General features: G+C 44.3%; 1 protein-coding gene across 13 annotated transcripts in view; it reads right to left on the bottom strand.

The window, feature by feature from the left end:
- The window catches only part of TLE1 (TLE family member 1, transcriptional corepressor), a 56,464-nt gene extending 33,685 nt beyond the window's left edge, over positions 1-22,779 (bottom strand). For 2 of the 13 annotated variants that reach the window (XM_073546037.1, XM_073546039.1), the window contains exons 1-6: positions 22,226-22,778; positions 20,994-21,094; positions 17,160-17,223; positions 17,028-17,072; positions 4,624-4,686; positions 2,042-2,146 (exon numbers count right to left, since the gene is read on the bottom strand). In XM_073546037.1, coding sequence (XP_073402138.1) covers positions 2,042-2,146; positions 4,624-4,686; positions 17,028-17,072; positions 17,160-17,223; positions 20,994-21,094; positions 22,226-22,249 — 402 coding nt within the window. In that variant the 5' untranslated portion in view covers positions 22,250-22,778. Of the gene's footprint in view, positions 1-2,041; positions 2,147-4,623; positions 4,687-17,027; positions 17,073-17,159; positions 17,224-20,993; positions 21,095-22,225 lie in introns of all 13 variants that reach the window. The other 11 variants (XM_073546036.1, XM_073546042.1, XM_073546038.1 and 8 more) reach the window with 8 other exon arrangements.
- Positions 22,780-23,605: the final 826 nt, after the last annotated feature.

Raw genomic sequence — 23,605 nt, 5'->3', positions numbered from 1 at the left:
TATTCTGCTAAGAGTCTGCAGTTAATCTATGTGACTGTATAATAAAGTAACTTGGCACTCAACTGAATTATCCTTTTATGAATGAGGTTTTTATTTATGCCCAGTCTTAGAAAAACGTTTCGGCCCACAACAGGCCTTCGTCAGTCCGACTGCTGTCATGGTGTACTGAATAAAGTTTTTTGTATATAAATTCCTGCTATAGGGAATAATACAGGTGTATGCTGTGCACTCCGTTAATGCTGAAATGTGCTGTGCTGGTAAATCAACCGGGAATAAGGCAGGTAGCGTTCAATAAAGAATATATCCCTTTAGGTCAAAAATCGATTCCTTGAATTGAGGTACTTGGCCTGCTGACCTTGTCCGTATACGGCTCTTTATTACAAGGCCCACACGGGGCGTATATAAGCAGGTATCAGGTATGCAGGGCTAAATGCTCTTTAGTCAAAGGCCCATATGGGGCATGTAGAAGTAGGCGTCAGGTTTGAGGGGCTAAACGCGGTATCCACTGCTAGTATGACAGCCTTTGACTAAAGAGCATTTAGCCCTGCATACCCGATACCTGCCTGTATGGGTCTTGAAATAAAGAGCCGTATACGGACAAGGTCAGCAGGCCAAGTACCTCAATAATTCAAGGAATCGATTTTTGACCTAAAGGGATAGATTCTTTATTGAACGCTACCTGCATTACTCCCGGTTGATTTACCAGCAGAGCACATTTCAGCATTAACGGAGTGCACAGCATACACCTGCATTATTCCCTATAGCAGGAATTTATATACAAAAAAAACTCTAGTGGATTCACATTTATTCACTACACCGCGACAGCAGAGTGGACTGACGAAGGCCTGTTGTGGGCCGAAACGTTTTTCTAAGACTGCGCATAAATAAAAACCTCATTCATAAAAGGATCACTCAGTTGAGTGCCAAGTTACATTATTAGTTTGGGTTAACCTACTTGTGCTCCCTTTTGGTAGTGCCACGCTATACTTGTCACAACCTATGTGCCTGTAGACTTCTGACTGCTTACAGTGCGCACACACCACATGCAGTCAGGATACTCTGGTGATGCCAGCAAGAGTGAAGGTTATGTGACTGCAGGTGTGCCTTTTGAATAATTCAATGTGCTTAGCCTCTCTCAACATAAGTGAATTATAAAGAGTATGCTCATGTCCAGTCAGAAAGTGTATGGAAGCATGCAAATTGCTCTTGGCAGCAATTCTGGCGAATACTGACAGTTTGCTGTGTACACTTTGTAAGGATTCCAAAGTGTGCACAGTCAGGGACTGGAGACTTGTTAGAAGACCAGACAACCCCTTTAACACCTACATAAATAGAAAGTCACCACTTCTCCATTCATTCTCTGCTTAAGCGTCAAGACAATTCGCTGTCTCACCAGCAGTAGAGAGAGGGGTTAAGACTAGAGTTGAGCGACTTTGGTCGGATCGGGTTTCGTGAAAACCGAATGAAACAAAATAAGTTTCAGATGAAACTCGTCCGACTAGAGCAAAAAAAGTCGGAGTTTCGTCCGACTTTTATTTCCCATTCACTTGCATTGGGGTCGGGTTTCGGACGAAACTCCGACTTTGTTTTGCTCTAGTCGGACGAGTTTCATCTGAAACTTATTTTGTTTCATTCGGGTTTCACGAAACCCGATCCGACCAAAGTCGCTCAACTCTAGTTAAGACCCCTGTTCTACCCTGTTCTAGATATAGCCTCAAAAGCCTGGTTCTAGAGATAATGGAGGGGGGGTGAGGGGGCCATGTTCCACAAAAGAATTATAAACATCAGAATAGCCCTTTAACAATTAAGTGACCCCCCCCTCTAACTGCAAAATGACACTTTTGGGCACGTACTGAAGTCTATGGAAATAAACCGGAACAGACTGGTAGTAATTATAGCATAAGTTACACTGAATAGTTTAATTACAGTACCGGACTGTATGGGGAGTTCACTTATTCTTAAATCAAAAAAGGTTAGGAGTCCCCAAGTAATCAGAACATTATAACACACTAAACAAGTAAAGAAAGCTGGTTATACACACTGTAGGAGGTAGACCTGGAAGGCCACGTACCCCGATGATGGCATTCAGCTCTGCCATGGTCACTTGTTTGGCACGCTCTACAGCTTGAGCCACCTGTTGTTGGTGCTGCAGGGGGAAGCAAAATAATATTTAACTATAAGAATGTAAAAAAAAAAAAAATATCAAGAGGAAATTTCACATGCTTTAGTTCAAAGAATTTTAACCTTTATAAGGGTGTTTACATAGTGACCATATTACAGATTTTGCCATGATTTAGAGACACAGTAAAAGTGTGTAGTATGTCTGGAATGAGTGGAGAAACCCAATAAGCTTGTCTAATAGCATGGTCATCAGTTCCTTAAAGGGGTTGTCTGGTCTAGGATGACAAGTCTGCAGTCACTCAGTGTGCGCAGAGAGGATTCGCCAGTGTCTGCACCGGGAACGGCAGTCAAGTATGCAATATGCATTCAACCGAGCAAAAACTGTCTAGTGGGTGCAGCCTCGCTCAAAACACTTATTGAACATGGCTGCGCCCAATAGTCGGTTTCTGATCGGTAGTGTGTATATATCACATACCTGACCGCCGTTCCCAAGGCAGACACCGGTGAATCCTCGCAGCGCACAGTGCATCATACACAGGGGGATTCACAAGTCTGCAGTCATACAAAGTGATTGCAGACTTTCATTCTAAACCGGTCAACGCCTTTAAAATGACTTCAGAAATATTGCACGTGTATTGCGTGGCATATTCATGAGAACTGCTTGTTAGAAAGAGAGGCACAATTAACACTTTATAAGACTAAACATGTTCTAAAAGCATTTCTGTAACGTAAAATAAAGCCAGATTGTACACCAACACACTCTGCATGCCCAGTGATTTGGCTACAGAATTGATGTCTCAACGAAAGCATACATCACCGATGCAGCTAATCCCCAAGCTCAATGTCTGTCGACGTAGACTGCACAAATCCCTGAGCTCAGCAATTAGCTGCAATGGTGAGGAGCTGTCCAAGTGCCATCACTGCAGCACGCAAGACACAGAAATCTGTGCAGCAGTGAGGAGCCAGCACTGGGGCAGAGATCCTTAATTTACATTGCAGGAATCTGTTGGGGCCCACTGTTCTAAGAGAGGAAAAAAACAGTTTCATATGGCCATAATAGGGTCAAAGCTGCAGGGTGGACCATTTATAAAGTTGTATCCAAAATGGCCGACTTCAAGATGGCCGCCATGGTCACCACCCAACTTGAAAAGTTTTCCCCCTCCCATATACTAATGTGACAAACAGGAAATTGATACCACCAACCATTCCCATTTTATTTAAGTGTAGCCATATACATGGCCCACCCAGGTGTATCCATATACATGGCGGCCCACCCTGTACATCTCATGTTCTACTGAACCCAATAAACTATAGAAACAAATAAGGCAACCTTCGTTATGTTGGAACATGAACCATCTATAGCATCTGGCTGCAACAGTCAATGTGGGGACACAGATGCAAATGTTTTTCTTTGAAGTCACTTTTTTGACATGTGGTTTTCAGTGGCTTTTTTGCAACAAATGCATCAAATTGGCGCACAGAATTCATTTTTGCGCAAAGCATGGAAATTTTTTTTTTGTTTTTACCACCATTTTTAGCAAAGTCGCATATTTTGCAAAACTGTGTAAAAAATGTGTCCCAAAACGGTGTATGTAAAGCTCACTTCAGATTGAAATGGGAGAAAAGTTGCACACAATGTCACATTTCATGAATCAGTCTAACATCTGAAAAGGCCACATTGATGTAAAAAATAAGAAAAAAAGTTGCAAGTTGTTCGATGAATTTGTTGCAAATCAAAGTCACTAACAGTTGTTCACTCCAATAAATTGGCAGCAACACAATGTCAGGTTCCATTACATTAGAATCTCTAAGAGCCAATCCCAATATGTAGTAGGTATAATCAAAATATATCTTTCCTCATGTGCAGGCATTGTAGGACCTTAGGTATCCATGGTTATGTTCACTAGCAACTAGTGAACTCACTATATTAGTGGCTGTAACCATGGATACCCTAAGGTCCTGCAATGCCTGCACATGAAGAAAGACACAGCAAATCAGAAGGACTATGCTAAATTTCTAACTGGAGGTATTTGCCAATATTACTACGCCTACTATATATTGGGATATTATGTTGGAGATGGAATATCCCTTTAAGGAAATGATTGGATTCCTATTCAGTTTAGATATTTAAAAAGATAAAATCAATGAGTTGGCAGCCATACGAGCTACACTATTTCGGTTCACACAGCTTAAATAATCATTGAAGTTTTGCATTAGCCTTATATTCCGTACAAGCACGTCTCATTCCTCAAGTTTGTCCCACTTGCTTTTGTGCAGCAATTAGAATAGTGCACTAGATAATATATGAAGCGCCTGTATTCTCATTCCCATCGCCTGCCCTGCAATCTGTTATGGAAAGAAGCAGGGAGCTCCACACACCATAACTAGAACAGATGTTCTTCACACTTATGCAATGCAATAAAACTAACATTGTAAAGCTGACTAATTTGCAAACAGAGAAGTAGCATATAATTGCACTTTAGCAGCCAGCATTTTACTTACTTCCTGAGAAAGAAATGGGATGACTTGTGCACAAATCGTGTTCAGTCTCTTGGCAATTTCGGTCTGTGGTGAAGAAAGAGGAAAAATGCAAAATTAACAAAAGAATGAAAAAAAAAAACAAAACAATGTATTGAAGTAATGGATATTGTACTGAAGAGTGGCGACGTCACTCAGAAGAGGTGCAGAATGGGCCCTGGATATTGGAGAAGACTGTGGGGAATAACCTCCCTCTCCAGCATCACTGAAGGAGAGCTTACTCATCTCCTTTCCAAATCACACCTCACCACCTGTGCACTTGACCCCATCCCTTCCCACCTGCTCCCCAACCTCACTAACTTGATCATTCCAGCCCTAACCCATCTCTTCAACCTATCCCTATCTTCTGGTACCTTCCCCTCTGCCTTCAAACATGCCACCATAACACCCATCCTCAAAAAAAATCAAACCTTGACCCAACTGCTATGCCCAGCTATCGCCCCATATCACTGCTCCCGTTTGCTTTCAAACGCCTTGAACAGCATGTCCACTCTCAACTTTCCTCCCACCTCTCATCTAATGTCCTCCTTGACATCCTCCAATCTGGCTTCCGCCCCCACCATTCCACTGAAACTGCCCTGACCAAAATTATTAATGACTTACTCACAGCCAAAGCTAACAAACAGTTCTCCATCCTCCTCCTTCTCAACCTGTCCTCTGCCTTCACAGTTGACCACTGCCTACTGCTACAAATTCTTTCTTCCCTTGGCATCAAAGACCTTGCCCTGTTCTGGATTGCCTCATACCTTTCTGACCGCACATTCAGCGTTTCCCCAATCCCACACTACCTCCTCATCCCGTCCTCTATCTGTTGGAGTCCCCCAAGGCTCTGTCCTGGGGCCCCTACTTTTTTCCATCTATACTCTTGGCCTAGGACAACTCAAAGTCCCATGGCTTCCAGTACCACCTGTATGCAGACGACACTCAGATCTACCTCTCTGGCCCAGATGTCACCTCTCTGCTGTCCAGAATCCTGGAGTGTCTATGAGCCATATCCTCCTTTTTCACTTCTCGCTTCCTAAAACTCAATGTAGACAAAATTGAATGCATCATCTTTCCTCCTTCTCACGTATCTTCCCTACCCGATCTATTATGGTAAACAGCATCACGCTCTCTCCCGCACCTGAAATCCGCTGTCTCGGAGTAACTCTTGACTCTACCCTGTCCTTCAAACCACGTGTCCAAACTCTTGCCACCTCCTGTCGCCTCCAACCCAAAAATATTTCCAGAATCCATCCCTTCCTCAGCCCTCAATCTACTAAAACTCTTGTACATGCCCTCATTATCTCCCACCTTGACTACTGCAACTCTCCTCTGTGGCCTCCATGCTAACCCTCTTGCACCACTCCAGTCTGTCCTCAACTCTGCCTGACTAATCCACCCCTCTCCTTGCTACTCCCCTGTCTTTATGCAAATCCCTCCACTGGCTCCCAATTCACCAACGCATCCAGTTCAAACTACTAACACTGACCTACAAAGCCATCCACAACCTATCCCCTCCCTATATCTCTGAACTAATCTCCCAATATCTTCCTTCACGTAATCTTCGATCCTCCCAAGACCTCCTACTCTCCTCCACACTTATTCGTTCCTCACACAACCGCCTCCAAGATTTCTCCCGAATATCCCCTATCCTCGAATTCCACGCCTCAACACGTCCGATTATCCACCACCCTCGGATCCTTCAAACGGAACCTGAAAACCCATCTTTTCAGGCAAGCTTACAGCCTGCAATAACCATTCTGCCACCTCACCACCGCCCGAGCCGCCACCTCAAAACCACCAGAGCTGTTGCACCCCTGACCTTCTGTCTCTTCCCCACTATCCCATAAAATGTAAGTCTGCAAGGACAGGGTCCACTCCCCTCTGTACCAGTCATTATAAATTTGTTTACTTTTAACGATCTATAACTTTGTATGTAACCCCCTCCCCCCCCCCCCCTTTCTCATGTACAGCACCATGGAAAAAATAACTATTTTAACACACTGCATATACATTCACTTCTTTAAAAAGGACATGTCAACCAAGGCCAGTTTGTTTTTATTTTATTATTTTTAAATTCATCATAAGGTTGCAGATTTTTTTTTATTTCGTGCTAATTTTTATATTTTTTACCAAGGGGTTGTGGCTCACAGGAATCTTTGGGACATGTCTTCAGGCTACTCTACAACACTAACATGGTAAGGACTATAACAACTACCACAAAGTGTGTGTGCACGTTCACACGCGTGTGCGTATGTGCATGCATACGTGCGCATACAGAGTAAATAGAGTAAAAGCAAAACCAGCACATGACCTAGCCCTACTAACGGGTCCTGTTTAAGCTACCCCAATAGTAAAAGCATGTAGACGGGATACAGAACAAACCACCATATACATAGAAGACAAAAGAATCTGCAAAAAGAAGTGCAACGCGTCACGGATATCAGCAATTACGGTATGTATCTGCTGCATTTTGAGTAGTTTTACATCCAGAGTACAACAATGTAACGTGTATATTGAACTCGGCACTGCAAATCAAGATAAGCAGGAATAAACCAAATCCTTCATGCTTGAAGCAGCTCTGGCAGACAGAACAGTAATAATTGTCCAAGTTCTTTGGCACCATAAACCACAGCCTACAATGTCAGGAAAAAGGCTCTTGTATCTGTATGGCAGCTCTCAGAACAACTCAAGAGCCCTTAATTGTTTATGTTCTTAATGCCGACTCGCTCTCGAGTGTGTTCATTTTTAATAGCTGGCTCAAGTGTACAGCCTATGAAAGGACAGCAACACAACCTCACTCATTGGTTCACACTATCTGAATGATGACCACGGTTTATTTGCAAATGACAAGCTGGGTAGCAGTGCCCTCTGTTCAAGGGCGGTCCTCCTATGCTAAGCATCATTGAGATTAGCAAGAAGAAATCATGGTGCCCTGCAAAGGGAAACTTGGTGCCTACTATTGGCAAACATTACATTACAACTCTGACCTGTCACTGACTGGAAGGGGTTTTAATTTGACTATTAAAAAGTATATTGTATGTGTCAAAGCACTGCAATGGTCAACACTGGAAAAGAGAACAGATGCATCACTCAATGCAATTTTTGCAAAGTGCCCCTCCCCCCGATCTATGGCCTAATGGACACATTACAGTACAATGCCAACTCTGGTACAGAATTAGGACACCCACTGAAGTCCATACAGCCATTTTGAACCTACCAAAATTGGGGGGGGATGACACAAAGTTGTTTTTTTCCTTGTTAGATTCTCTATGAACTAAAACTGCTAGCATGTGCATTTATGCATGTAAAAATACAATTATTTGCTATGGGTTAACTCTGTTGTATTCACACTTTTATACCGCTGACCATCAGAGTGATACACAGTTGTTGCATAATGCTGATCACAGCCACCCACAAGCATTTACTATGCTGCCAACCCAGATGTTCCCAAACATGCACAAGTTACGCAGGACCTGTTCTGGAAGAGATACGCACACAGCTGTCAGTAGCATAATGCATGTTTTACAGTGCCACCAAAAGGATACAATGTCCTACAGTCTCCACTCAGCAGGCAGACACTTAAGGGACGGACTTCTCTTATTCATGTCCTATCCTTAGAAAAGGCCTTCAATGTTTTGTCGGTGGAGGGCGACAACTGGCGCTGGCTTGAAGTTCTCAGATGCTACCAGAACACAAAGCATCTACTGCCAGACACTACAGAGCCAACTGCGGCCACTATAGAAACGATAGAGCTGCGATTTTCAGGCAGCATCGAAGAACTTCCATCCAGCTCCAGTAACAGGTGATGGTCCATCTTTAAATTAGGCCATAAAAAAAAGAAAAAAGGAGTGACCAACCTTTCAATGTCTTGAACAATAATAAAAATACACCACCACCACAAAGAAAGATGGTTACCAAAAACCCAAGTGACAAGAAAACACCCAGGCTTGATGAGGAAAAGAAGGAAAAAAAAAAAAAAAAAAAAAGCTCTACCTACATGGAGTACCGGCACAACAGGCCTTCGGCAACTGACATGGGGTTAAAAAGGCCTGGCTCAAGAGCTCAAAAGTCTTACTAGACATGAAAATGGACTTCCTGCCATTTATACTATGCAACATTGTAAACCACAAAGGAATAAAGGTCAATGTTGCACTTTTTGTCATTACTGAATCATTTGAGATAATCTGTGTGGCGGATGAGAGAAAAATTGAAGGCAGCGAGAACGCTGCAAATGGCTTATTGACCTCAGAGCAATTTTCATCTCCATCTGTCTAACAGCAGACATATGGGAAAGGGGGGGGGGGGGGGGGGAATGCTCTGCGCTGAGCGTTCTTCCTTTTTAAATCCACGCCACTCTTCTTAAATGCTTGGCACTCATTATGTAAACCAGGAATCCGTTAATTGATTGGTTAAGAAGAAACCACACAAAACACAGCAGCGTCACCCCCTCCTCCCCCAACCAGTTTTTAAAAGGTAGGCCATGAATATTTAACGCATAGCCAAATGACACTTTCACAATTTTTTTTTTTTTTTTTTTTTTTTTTAACAAACTTCCTTTTCCATTAGAAAACAAACTTTCTGCAAAGGTGAATGACAGGTGCGTTTGTGAAGTAGTAAGAAAGTGATCCATTTAAAAGCAAAAGCCTATGGATCTGGAAGCCGCAGTCCCTATAGTATATCAATGTCAAGCAGCATGTCAAGCTGAGAATCAATTCAGGTATATGCCACTGCCAAATTTCTCCGATCCCAAATGAGCTTTAAAATTATTTTATTGCTCAAAATTTAATTTGTTCCAACTCACGTCTCCATGACAACGCTGGCTAACCCTGCAAATCATTTGGGTAATTGGATATCTTATCTCTCTATTGCTCTCAAATCGAATGATTCTGCTGGAATTGGAGCAGCCAATCAAATTTACAGGTCTCCTGAGTAAAAGGCTTAGGAAAGTAGCCACATTCATCTCCTCTTTACTGCCATATTAACTGGGATATGACAAACTGCAGAGGCCGCCTCTCAGCGAGCATGTGGGATTAGCAGCAGTTATCTTTGCTTGCCCTTCCGACATACTTTTGTTTCATCCATTCATGTACCAGTATAGCGCACCCATAATGCCCAGAAAGTCATTTTAGCTTCTCCATCACAATACACACACTTCTGCAGCAGTCATATACAACCAAACACACTCTGCCTGTGTGGCAGCTCACTAGCGACCACTTAGCGATGTACCAGCGATCCTGACCGCGTCATATCGCTGGTCGTGATCCCTGGTGCATCGCTAGGTGTAACGGTACTCTTAGACGGGTTGCCCCAGGAATAAAGTACATTCTAATCAATAGATCTTGTAAGAAGTTCCACAACTGGATGTATAAAAAAAAGTTATGCATTGAGAATCTTATAAATGTGCCACTACTTTATCTGACCAACACAGGAACATGGTCTGCATATACCACAATACCTGGCCTTGATTATACAGATGAAATAGTAGTAGTGTGCGGCTTTATGTCAGGTAGCATTTACCTGCCTGTTTTATCACAGGAGTGAATATTTCTGCTGTCTCAAACATCATAAATTAAGTGGAGCATGCATTCCAGCATCCTCTGAGCTTATATGTTACTGACTTGATTTAGGAGGAGCTCAGAGGGCTGGAGATGTGGCAGAAACACTCATGTGATAAAGCAGGCAGGTAAAAGGTTCTACCTCACAGTATCAGCTGTCTGTACTCATTTGCTTCCTCCCCTGCCAAGGAGCTGTGGTATGTGCAGACCATGTCCCTTGCATTGTCAGATGTAGTCATTACACAGTGCACAGCAGGGGCACATTAGTAGTCCCCATATACAATATATCAGCACATGAACATTTGTTGTTGCTTTTTTAAACACATCAATCGTGGAACTAATTATTTCAAGAACTATTGATTAAAACGTATTTTGCTCTTGGGACAACTCTTAAGAGCTCTGGACAACTAATACCAGACATTAACAGTTTATATCCCTCTGGGGATGTTGACAAGTCTCAAGACTCTCGAAAGACAAAAGTAAAAATGTACAAAATAAAAATATACCGAAATATATAATATCTACAATTTTTTTTCTTGCACCCCTCGACCATAGACTATTTAAAACAGCAGCTCATGCAAGTGTTAAACCTTTTAACCATTTTGTGAGCGATGCTGATTGTAGGCCAAGTTTGACAGTAAAAAATATTGTACAAAAATAGGTTTTTGCTAAATATTCTCTTAAAATTGCACAGAGCAACACTATCAAGTGAGCGTTTTTCAGCCTCCAAGTCCTAAATGTGGTCTCCAGCACTAGAGAGCATGATGTCCAGCTCACTAGCAGCTGTAACTGCTGCTGACATGAAGCCAATTGGCAGCAGGAGACCCTTGTCAGGCCCTCCAGTTCTGCTCTTGTACATCTTTAGCATGTCAGAACTTTTAACCATAGTTTGAAACATGATAACCCTTGAGTGCCTGACACGTCTGCGAGACATCACACTGTTTTCACAATATAGAGCTCAAACTTTGTGAGGGTCAGGGGAGAGGGAAAAAAAGCCAATTTGGCATTACTCAAAATACTTTCACTAACTGAGCACATGAAAGTGTCAGCAATCAAGCAGGTGTCATGCTGTCACAAAGTGAACCTTTGGCTCATAGACATCAGTCATGGCATAAAAATACTACAGGCTACAATTAGCAACAGATGACAGCATGACTACTTAAGTGAGAAGCACATACCAGAATCCTACCATTAATAAGTGGCTGGCAATCACCCCAAGTGGTAGAGACCAAACAATCCACACAAACCAATACAGATAATCAGCGCTTAACTGCTCCCGTAGACAGCTGAACTTACAAATAACAGCATCATTCCCCAACACGTTATTCCGAGAACTAGGCGCCAAAGGGTGACAATACAAATTTATCATAAAGAGACAGGAAGACACTTAGCGCCAAATTCACTTTTTACATAAGTAGTCCCCATATACAGTGAAAAACCATTTCTTTCATTGAAGTGGGGACAAGTGTAAACTGAAAAATACTATGATGTCTGCCACATGGCATGTCCACCGAATTCCCAGAGTCAGAAAAATGGCTGCCAATATTGTTGAAACAGTGGATTGAGACCACACATTGAGCCACGAAGGGTGAAAGTCGCACTGAAAGTTCTGAGTTTGTCAATAATTTTTTCTTTATATTCTTTTCAGCCGGTTTATGAGTTTACATGAGATACCGGTACTTTTTACATCTTGATATGACTTTAATGATGCATTATAGATTTTTAAAGGTAACCGGTCACCTGCAGAGCGAACAGTCAGTGTGCAGGAGAGTGATTATAATGTGCTCACTGTATAGTGTTTAGTGACATTTTTCACTGCACTGCCCCGAGGACTGGAAGCGAACAGCAGCAGGTAGAATGAAACATTTTTTCTCCCTATAGCCGCTTCTCCAGTAAGCTAATAGAAACAATTTATACGAACGCCATAGGCCAGATTCATCAAGACCAGTACTGTTCATGCTGATCCTGATGAAGGGTCCTGCTAGAGTCAGACGCTTTCGATTCACAAACCACTCCACACCTCTTCATGAATCTGGAGCATCTGATGAGTGATGTGCGCCTCCCCAAAAATCCTAATCCAGTCAGGTACTGGAGTAAGATTTTTGGTATAGCAAACGCTTGTCATGAAATACACGAGAAGTGGCATCCCTTTACCTGCCTCAGTGCTGCAAACAAAAAAAAAAAAAAAAAAAACCACAACAAACACTTGTTTTCTCCTGCATTAATTTAATCTTCATTTTCATATAGAAGAAAAGCAAACATTAAAGATATGGCATGCCACCCAAATAGCACTGCATGGACAGGACTGGTATGGATTTTTCCAAACTGTTAAACAAGTGGTTTTAGCAGCCTGCCTGTGTGCTTCAATGTATTGGCCGGAAATCCCAATGGCTTCCAAAGCTCGTGCATTTCCTTACATTCACCAATATATTGACAGCTCACCTTTCTGACGTCTTGTAATAGACGGAATAAAGGACAAGCACCGTAACACTTCTAACAACGGTGGTCACGGACAACCATTTCTTATGATGGCAGAATAAATAAGCCAGAGTTATAAACTTTTCCGCTACTAGGACAACCCCTTCTTGATCAAAATGTTTGGCCCCCATAAAATAAAGCCTACGAAGAGGAAGTCTGATCAGCTGATCCTGGACATCCTCTTCATGTTCGATTTGTCCAAAGGCGGAGACAGTGACACCAGCGCTGATTAGGTGCCAGTGTCATGACACCGTACCAAAGCTCTAGGAGACACAGTGACGGACACAAAGGGAACGGCACAAGAGATAAGTATAAGCTTTATTATTTTATTGGGGCCAAGCCTAGGGTATGACAAGAAGGTGTCCAAATAGTGAAAAACTTCTTTAAAGGTCCTTATGGTTTACCGGTGAACGAGTCTTTCCCCTAAGGTTTAAAAACTGCACGGATAAGCACCAAAATTGTATTCTGAAAAAATGTTGACCATAACTTAGATGCTAAGCAGCTCAAACTCAAAATGCTAGAATTTCTACGTGTGTAAAAGTGATAAACTGCAATTTCCCCATACAAAATGGTCAGTCGTGTTCTATAAAAGGGGGAGCGGACTGTGAAAAAGTAAAATTACCCCTACAACATTCAAGGGGCCTAAGCCGCAATACGAGATAGTCCGTGGACAGCTCTCCATGGTACTGTTTCTGGGGGTTGGCACTGTCTTATTTTAGGTAACAGACTTACATTGCCTGTAGTAAGCAAAATGTAAAAATAAAAAAAAGAATTCTGCAGTGGCTTGTTCATGCCAGAAAACAGTGGTTAAAAAAAAGCAGGTGGTTAGAGGGTCAAAATTACAGGGACATGTAAAATGTTTATTACAGGGCAGGTCTTAAACATCATGCCTATTCAGATAGAGAAACAAAGCCCTGATCTATCACTTCAGCTAGAGAGAATACTGTTTCCAAGGACAATTTTACGGTTCCTCAATAGGCTCTGTGATCAATCTCCTTGGGGTCACTTGACCATGCGGGGGGGGGGGGGGGGGGGGGGGGGGACGACTCATCTTACACTAAAGCCTCTTTCAGGATGTGGCATTACACAGGCACTATATAATACCGCAGACAAATGCTAGCCGCAACATGCACTGCCATCGTAAAGCACATTCAAAGAAACCAGCTGGTGAAGGATATAGATAGAAAATATATATATACTGTACATACTATGTCTCTGCACATATTTACCAAGTACATATTCCATTCACGCATCACAGTGCTAAGATATGACAGTAGTCAGGCGGCTTTCACAAAATGTACGCGAAGCATCGACACAGCATTCAGGGCGTAAGAATGTTAACGCTGTCTCTACGGATTTCATCTGCCCCTCTTCCCATCTCCCAGTAACAAAGATGTTGTCAGAAATGACATTTTTTGCGTCCCCAGATGATTCCTTGCTACCATTTGGTTATAAGCCATAAAGCAGGAATAATTTCAGCCTGTCAGGAGTCTAGCTAATGCCCAGTTTTCCCCTAGAGAGAATTCCTGTCAAACGTAACGAGTGCTCCAAAGGCCCTCTCTACAACATAATGAGCACTTAGGCCATGCTGGTGATCAGTCAGCAAAAAGCATCAATTTGAGCCTGCCTGCACCCCGGGGTCTACACGTCACCAGTTTTAATAAGAATTGTGATTACTAGCTACCAAATGCCTCCTTACAATTATTAATGGCTACAACCGAAGAAAAAAAAAAAAAAGCCATCTCAAGCGCTAGTTTTTGAAGGATAAAGAGGTAAAAGCTGACACTATTGATGAGCACCAGTCAAATGCCTGCTCTAAGAATTCAATGTGCAGAACATGCAGCAAGGTATAAATGACCACTAAAGAGCTACATAGTCCCACCATACACAAGTCAGGAGAGAGCACCTTGGGAATATTAGTTATTACACCAGGCACTAAAAATAGCAGACCTTGTGACCCAATTAAGACATAAGCACTGCATCATGCTGACTTATGCCATGAGAAATACCAATATAAAGCCAATCGCCAGTCACAATAGATTTTATATCTCTCCCTATAAAGATGCACACGTGTTACACTGGAGGAAACACAATCCTTGCCACAAGAACCCATGTGATCTTCGGCAATGAACAAAGCAGCTTTCTTGGAACCATTTACAGGAGACATGTGAATGCTAATGTCTACCCTACAGCCACATATAGACTAAGAAACCCCCCACAGTAACTCAGCTCCTTACAATTGCCTGCTAAAGGTCTTTGAATATACTCAAGACCCAAAGCCTGAACTAATCAATTTCTCTACTGTGCCCTGGTCGGTCAGCCATGCTCTTTAATTTAATGAAACAAGAGTTTTAGACGGAGTAGCACATATACATCAAGCACGAAGTGTATTGTTGCACTTTGAAATGTGTCCAACTGTGCAACTTCATCTAATGATAATCTTTTTTAAGAGGCAATCGATTTCTTAAAGACTTATTGTACCATCATCTTGATGAAAAAGTGAGCGTCAGCATATCTGCTGAATACTTACACCCTGCCATTAATGCTTTCTTTGGCAGACAATACGAGCTCAATTGAGGGTCCTCTGGGTTGAGCAATCATTTAGCCGCTCTTCTCTTAGGAGGCCCTTAGTGCCTTGTTCCAGTTCAATACTCTCTTTATTCACCATTATCGTGGTCATAAGTGAGAATTTTATGGGAACACGCAAACCATAAGCTCATACCTCAAGTTTCCAATTCCAACGACCTAATTGTACATCTTCAAAGCCGAGATTTTGTAAGTTAGTTGATGCTTCTTTGTATCAAGTTCAGCATGTTAAGTAGTCATCAGGTAAGAGCAGACATGAATACACGTTTGCTACCTTAAAAAGGGTTGTCCACTACTCATACAAACCCATCTCAATCAGCATGTTTCACCCACCTCCAGTGCAGATGCGGTTCGGTCTCCCAGGGCTCTCACCACATTGGATGCAGGGCTGGCATGACAATCACCGCTGGATTCTCTAACCCCCCCTGGATTCTCTAACCCCCCCTTCGGACACATCAGACATCAAGAGGAAGTGAGCGGCCTTTGATGTCAGATTTGACCAAAGGTGGAGATGAGAAGCCAGCACTGATTGGACGCAGGGATCACGTGCCCTTGAAACGGCACTGCATTGTATTTTTGACTGAGGACAAAACATGCTCATTGAGACAGGTTGTCAGAGTAGAGGACAACCCCCCTCCCCCCATCAAGTGTCCCACATGTGCCATCCATTCTTTAAGTCAAGATTCAAAGAAGCTTTATTGGCAGGACTAAATACACATTAGTCTTGCCAAAGCAAGAGTACAAAAGGGAATAGGGAGAGGGACTGTAGGGATGTTGGGAAGGGGCTGTAAGAAAGGTGGGTGGGGGCAGATCTGGGATGGGGGCTATAGAAGTCCATGGCATAGGGAAAGTGGATAGGGGCCGATCCAGGATGGGGGCTATAGAAGTCCATGGCATAGGGAAGGTGGATGGGGGGGATGGGGCATATCCAGGGTGGGGGCCATAGAGGTCCATGGCATATCATAGTTCTCTTTCTTGCAGTCTATGACATTCGCTCACATACCGCGCCACTATCTCCACTGCTCTCTCTTCTTCCCCCAGTCACTAAAGCTTGATACATATCACACAAACTTACTTAATTCCTACAGGAATACATGCAGATAAAATTCTCTGTACATATCTGTCTTTTCAATTTCTTATTTCCACCAATAAAAGCTATTCTAGAAATTATTTTCAAGAACCATTCCACAGTTATTACTCCTAAAAATTTATGAATACATTGTCAATTCTGAGCACAATTTTTGTCAAACATGTGTGTCCTTAAATAGTCTGCTATAGCAACATGTTGGACAACATCATACATCGCCCCCAAACTGGAAATACCTAGTTGTCAATTTATAGAAAATTTATCAAAGGAATAAACGAGGAGTGACAATGCAGAGATTTAAAGACCGGTAATACATTACTAAAGCATGTCAAGAGAGCCGATAGGTCCTCTTAAGACTGGATTCACACATCCGTGTCACAATCAGTGTGGAACCGGTCGAGGGTCTCATGACTCGAACTCGACAATCTTATGTGTGCCCAAGAAGCTGTTGAGTTTGGATTAGAGACCTGTGCTTCACAGACCGACACATGGATGTGTGAATGTGGCCAACGAGCAAGAGAACGCTATGAAAAGTTAAAAAAAAAAAAAAAATATGTAGATAAAAGCCTAACAAGTTCTTACATAAATGATCTCAAACAATTTCCCTTTCAGCAGTATATAACTGATAAAATTACTGCACGAACAGTAGACAATGGCACGCCAACTCCATAACCTACCTGTTTATGCATTTCAATGTTCAGTCCATAGGACATCTCATAATACTGTTGGGGGGGGAAAAAAACAAAGAAAAATGAATGCTACTACAACAACTAAGAAGCAACATGAAAAGAGCCACTAATGGAACCTACCATCACATAATGCCTCTGCATCTCCGTCTTTTCACTTGCCAGTTTTTCACATTCCATCTTAAGGCTGTAGAAGATAAAAATACTGAGGAATAAAGCACATTTTCAAGAAGTAAATGTTTATAAGTACATGAATCTAGATGAATAACCATGTTTTTGAAGCCCCATCTGAAAACTGCATAAATTAGGAGCAAAGCCAACAACTTCAGTGCGGTGTCAAACTTATGAGGTCTGGCGAACCCTGCCCTTTACCCCCATCCACAAAGTAATTGTCAGTTCCCTGCCTAATACAAAAAAGATGAAGACAGCACTCCTTAGAAAAAGAAAAATAGTGGTTCATCAGCACATATGGGTTCCTGCAACGTGTTGGCTCAAGGTGCGAGCCTTTCTCGAGCCTCTCTTCCCTGCCTATGCAGTGTAGGCAGAGCGGTCAATGATAAAGGGCGAGTCAGGACTCAGCATTAAGATAAAAAACGTCTGCAGCATGGTTGGGATTTTTGAAAGTCAGGATAAAATAAAAGGGGGTCACAGAAACATTTGCAAAGGTAGATTAAGTTACCACAATGAGTTTGAGGAGGCATATTTTTCTGTGTAAAAAAAAAAAAAAAAAAAAACCCCACACAATTTGTTACTTTTTTTCAGATTCATAAGAATGGGTAAAAACGCTGCAAAAGTGTTGAAAAATTGACAATGCAAATTAGAAACAGTTTCAAATCTGCAAGAAAAAGATGTATGTGCAAAAGACTCCATACACTTCAATGGTGCAGTAAAACGGGGTGCTTTCTTCAGGGGGAAAAAAAAAAAAAAAAAAACGCAGCAAAACATGTGAACAAGCCATTATGGTTCCTGCAAAGTGGGTGATGTTCAGTGAAATCTCCTGCCCACTGCGCTTTATGTAGCCTAAACTCGGGTATGAAATCTGCAATAGGTCAATGTTTCTTTCGGATACGTCAAGTTTTATGTGAGGATTCTTCCAACAGAAATGTATAAGATGCAAAAAACAACAGATTTAAAACTGTTTTATTAGTGCCCTTCCACTGCGGAAACAGTACAAACGCACGTAATCTGCACGGTACTTAGTTGTCAAAAAGCAAATACAGTACCAAGAGTGCCAAAAACAAAGCAGCCTTATTAAAACCTGATATAATAATGAATAAAGAGACAAACGCAATAATGCATGTAAAAACATGCACCGAAGAAAAAAAAAAAAAAGAGAAAAAAAAAAACGTAACCTATGTTAGCTGGTGCCGAAAAGCTACATCACTAGAGACTCCACTCCTCGTGGTGGGAGGACACAGGGACAGCGAGCCTTGGGACTGTTCTTGGAGACCACGCTGCCATTTCTCCCACTTATGCAGCAGTTCTCTACACAGTAACTCATTTACTATTTAAACAGCCTGATTACTGCTCCGCAGCTCCTGGAGGTAAACAGCTCAGGCTCATCTGCTGTTTTCCAGGCAAGATTTTGTTACAAAATGAAGAGCAAATATTGACAATTCTCAGGCAGGTAGAAAACACACAGCAGGGGAGGAGAGCGAGACAACTTTATTTGTACAGGACAAACCAGGCTGAAAACAATGGTACCTCTGATGAGCATCACCACCTACTGGGGACACAGAGAACTGCAGCATTCAGTTACACATGTCATCAATGAAGCAAGAGGGAAAACTATAAGCAGCTTGAAGTCTGTTGCTTATATGGTCATTTTTGCTTTAATATTGGTGCTTTATTTTACTAAATTGGGAAAATATAGGAATGCTTCCCTAACACTCGCTATACACTTTATATGGCCAGGGTCACACTTACGAGTGCAATGCAAGAAACCCGCCTCAATACCCAGCACTTCCACCGGCACTCAAGACCGGAGCTGCGGCTCTATGTCTTTACATGCAGCTGAACGCTCCGGTCCGAACCGCCAGCGCCGGGTATTGAGGCGCGAGTTTCTCGCACTGCACTCGTAAGTGTGACCCCGGCTGATGGCAGTAATCTTTCACCCAAATGTGCACACTCGGTGCGAATCAAATAACGCCACGCCGGCTAATCAAAGCAAGAGCTGTGGATGCTGTCAGGTAAGAGAAGGTTCTCTGGGTTCCAGGCCAGCGACCACAGAATGCCAACTTGGGCGATGGATCCTGCAAATAGATTCAACCCAGCTATAGATCAGAATGCAGAGAGCAGCAGACAGCCACTGAACCGGTGTCAGCAACTTCTCTTCCCTTAGAATCAAATTATTGGGTGCGTTAACCCAACCTTCTTCCCTGAGCCACTGAACACGACCTGGCACTAGAGGGCAGAAAACTTCCTATAAACAGCAGATGGCTGGCCAGTATCGTCCAAATTAGTAGGCTTGAAAGACAGTCACGTAATGTGCAAGACCATATTAAAGCCCCACTCCAGTGGGTTTTTTGTAATTGCAGCCCTGCAGTGGGGATTCTAATGTAAGGCCCCTGACCCCAATATCATACCTGCCAGCCGCCATTTTTAACTCTTCTCGGAGCCACACTGGTCCCACTCTGCCATCTTGTGACCGCAACTTCTGACTGACCGGAAGTCTGAGGTAACAGTTTCAAGCTCTCAGTGTAAGGGTCCCGTTTCTCTTAGTGACGCACCAGCGATCCCAACGATACGACCTGGTAGGGATCACTGGTGCGTAGTAATGATCGCTAGTAAGCTGCCAAACAGGCAGATCTCTTCAGCGACGCAGCAACGATCTAGCGATCAAACACAGCGATGCGTGCTGGCCAGTAGGACTCCGATGACGAAAAAATGGCCCAGGACATTCCTGCACGATCAGCGATATCCAGCAGGGGGGCCGGTCGCTGCTGCATGTCACATGTAGCGAGAACGCTGTTGTGTCACAAAGTCGGTGACGCATTAGCGATCTCGCTATGTGAGACGGGGCCTTAAGGCTAGGAGAGCATCGCTTCTGGCTCTCAGGCTTACATAGAGTTGTGACTGTTGAATCAGCCGGCAAACACCGGAACGATATGCAGGTCACAAGAGCGGCGCCAATAAATAAAGACGGCTACTGGTATGTTTAAGACTAGGGACAGGAAACTTAGATTAGCATCACCAATCCAGCGCTGCAATTAAAATAGATTTTTATATATTTTTTTCCAATTGCAGCAGCTACTAAGACATATATGTTATATTATATATGTTTAGGCCAAGCCCTAGAGCAACATCTCTACCAGAACCACAAACTTGTGCTCCCAATGACTCATTATGCAGGAGGGAAGGGAGGTGCAGATCTGTATGACAAGCTTGCCTTCTAGCAATTCCAGTACTTTATGGCTGACACCTTCGGGCCACCTCTCCAGCCCAATACCCAGGGAGTGAATAACCTCTGCAACGTCCATACATATACCGTCGTAGCTCCATGATCTATAACGGACAGCCTTAGCTATACTTCTGATAAGGAGGCTCTATCCTTCCAGAAGATTTTCTTGTATTTGGATATTTATTTATTTTTTTTAAACAATATAAAGAATGTGAAAAAAAGTCAAAATACTTCCACATTGTTCAAATTCTTTCTGTGCCCTGCTGCCAAAACCACACTATCCAGATTCCATGGAAGCAACGTCCACCATATGACCAGAGTAATAACGCTAGATGACGTCTCACCTGGACTGACATGGCACCTACACGTTTGTGGGACCTCACTGTGAGGTGGGATCCCCATGCATACAGAATAAAATAAAGACTTTGCACTAAATATGGCATTTGCTTCAGATATTTAAGACGTTTGCCAACATTGAGCCGTCACGTTAAGCCTTTGTATGGTAGATCACATACACACCAAGGTAAAGACCCTTCCGCCTCCCTTTAGATACTCACCTGTGATACTGCGCTTGGAGAAACTGAAATTCCTCCTTAATCCGGTCCAAAGACTCTGGGATGGTGAATTTAAAAGGCTGGCCTGCGGCCTGGTGCGGCGTCTAAGGAACCAAAAGACAGGAATTAAATTAAATATTAAAACAAAAACTTCAATCCAGCTTCCACTTGGATGATACTGGAGGCAATGCAGACATAATACCCTGCAGTCTTATTCCCACAACGGCCTCATAGAAGCCACCAAGAAATGTTTCCATATGACTTGCCAAGCAAAGCAGGAATGCTGATTAACTCATCCAACACCAGGAGAAACATATCACCAGCAAACATAGCCAATATTGTTCTGCGGAAGGAGGAGGTGCGACAACGTGCCCACCCCCCAGCCAGGACCTCACCTGCAGCCCCCACCCTGCCAGGTCTCAGGAAGTCACAGCCATGCGATGGGCCATGGAATGCCCGGGACCACTGCACAGTTACATCCATGGCATTTATCCTTGGGCTTCATGTATGAAGGAGAAAGCATGACACAGTAGATGAGCAACGGCTGCTCTCTCCCGAATGCTCCACCAGAGACGCTGCCAGACTCATCTGGCAGGGGCTCATGTCAGAGAAACAAAGGGACATCCTGGAACCTTATCTCCCCGACATGTGCTGGAGGAGTCAGGAGGCCCACCATACACAATAGCCTGATGCCTGCAAGTTCAGCTGCCACTGGTCTCCATGCCTATGGGGGTCTTTAATGAGCGCAGATCCTGCCAAGAGGCCTCATCTACAAGGGAAGTAACATGGAAGTCATCCCCATCCTAAATTTTAACACCCCATACCGTGCGCATAGAAGAGCGACCACTGCCATTCCCCCTCACAGCTACTGCGGGGGGCCCAAAGGCATTGCTAGGCCTCACATCCCACCAGGGACCACACAGCATCAGGATCCCTGGCAGGTGGGCTGCACCTTCCCATCACAGGACATAAATCCACACCAGAAGCACAAGATGATCCACACACGCCAGGTGCAGTCTATTGTTCTCTGGAGGCAGCCACCAGGCCCCAGGAGATGCCCAATACTGAGAGCTGGCAGCCATGCACACCACAACCAGCACCAGGGGGCAGCAGAGAGGCAGGGGGCCGAGCCCTCCCCACGTGGGGACAGCCTGAGGGAGACCCTGGCACCAACCAGGAAGTGCCCACTAATGGTGGGTGGGCTGCCCCTCACAGCAGCAGATGGCAGCACTCACCGGGTGTCTGCTCTGGGGAAACATGGCTCTCCCAGCCGCCGCTTTACCCCTCGGCAGCTCAATTCTCGGCTCCAGTGGCGGCAGGAAGCGTGCTGGGGCCAGTAGTGCGCGGGCAGAGAGCTACAGGCGCCGAGCCCAGCCCGCCAGCATCCTAGCGCCGCGTCCTTTGTCTGGGGCAGCGCCCGGGGCCAAACTTTCCGGGGCCAAGTTTCCAACGATGTCCGGGGCAATGCTCAGCGGATAGATCCACAAGGCGGCGGGCAGCGAGCGGGGGTCCCCAACTACCGGGGGTCAGTGCACACGGCGGGGGGCGCAATCCGGAAACATCCAGACGGACGAAGACTCCGGCCACGGAAACCGCACAAGTCCTCTCAACACATGAAACCCGGGCGGGCGTGGTGCAGACGAGATGCCTCACACGGGATCCAGGCCTCGGCGGAGACGGGACACAAACGACTCGGGCCGCCCTCTCCTCTCCACAACTGGTTACATTAACACGCGGTTTCACACTCCTCCAGCTAACCAGCACCCAGCCCCGCCCAGACCATGCTAGGCTCGGCGAGTCTCGGCCAATCGCATCACTGCTGACCCAACGTGGGGTCATGACGTAAACTAACCGCCACAACCAATCAGCGCTCTCCCCTTGTCATTCCTGGGGAAGCCTTCCACCCGGACAGCAGGGCGCAGCAAACAGCCAATAGCGTGAGGGCCGGGGAGGAGCTTAGTGGCAAGCAGCTAGGGAAGGGCGGTGAGATGGAGAAGTAGCTGCCTGACTGTCAATCAAAGTAACGTGGGGCCGTGAGCGTAAAGCGGCGTGTGTGTGTTTATAACGCTGAGCTATGTGCTGGAGCCTCTCTGGGCGGTGTATGGGGGCAACGAGCTTCTACCGTGCGGGGATGGCCCCTCCAGCTTCCACCTTACCGGCTGTCAGTAGTTACAGCTAGCGCCAACATATGCCCCAGAGCTGTACAGAAACGCTGTAACCAAGGGGTGCGACGTAAGGGCGCGTTACCGCCTGCTGAGGGGATTGTGGGCGTCATGAGGAAGTCCAGCCAACCCCCTAATGGCTCCACACTTCTTCCACATTATTCCCACACTCCTTCCACATTTTTCCCCACACATCCCACATTTTCCCACACTTCCATATTTTTCCCCACACATCCCACATTTTCCCCACATTTTCCCCACACTTCTCCTACATTTCTCCCACACGTCTCCCACACTTCTCTCACATCTTTCCCACACTTCTCTCGCATTTCTGCCACATTTTTCCCACGTCTCCCACATTTTTCCCACACGTCTCCCACATTTCTCCCACACTTCTCTCACATTTCTGTGACATTTTTCTCACACTTCTCCCACATTTCTCCCACACTTCTC

This window comes from Dendrobates tinctorius, unplaced genomic scaffold (genome assembly GCF_039654945.1).
Source record: "Dendrobates tinctorius isolate UK_male_01 unplaced genomic scaffold, ASM3965494v1 ptg000144l, whole genome shotgun sequence".
NCBI classification, from domain to species: Eukaryota; Metazoa; Chordata; class Amphibia; order Anura; family Dendrobatidae; genus Dendrobates; species Dendrobates tinctorius.
The sequence above is the reverse complement of the archived record's forward strand: the minus strand, read 5'-3'. Positions and strand labels throughout refer to the sequence as shown.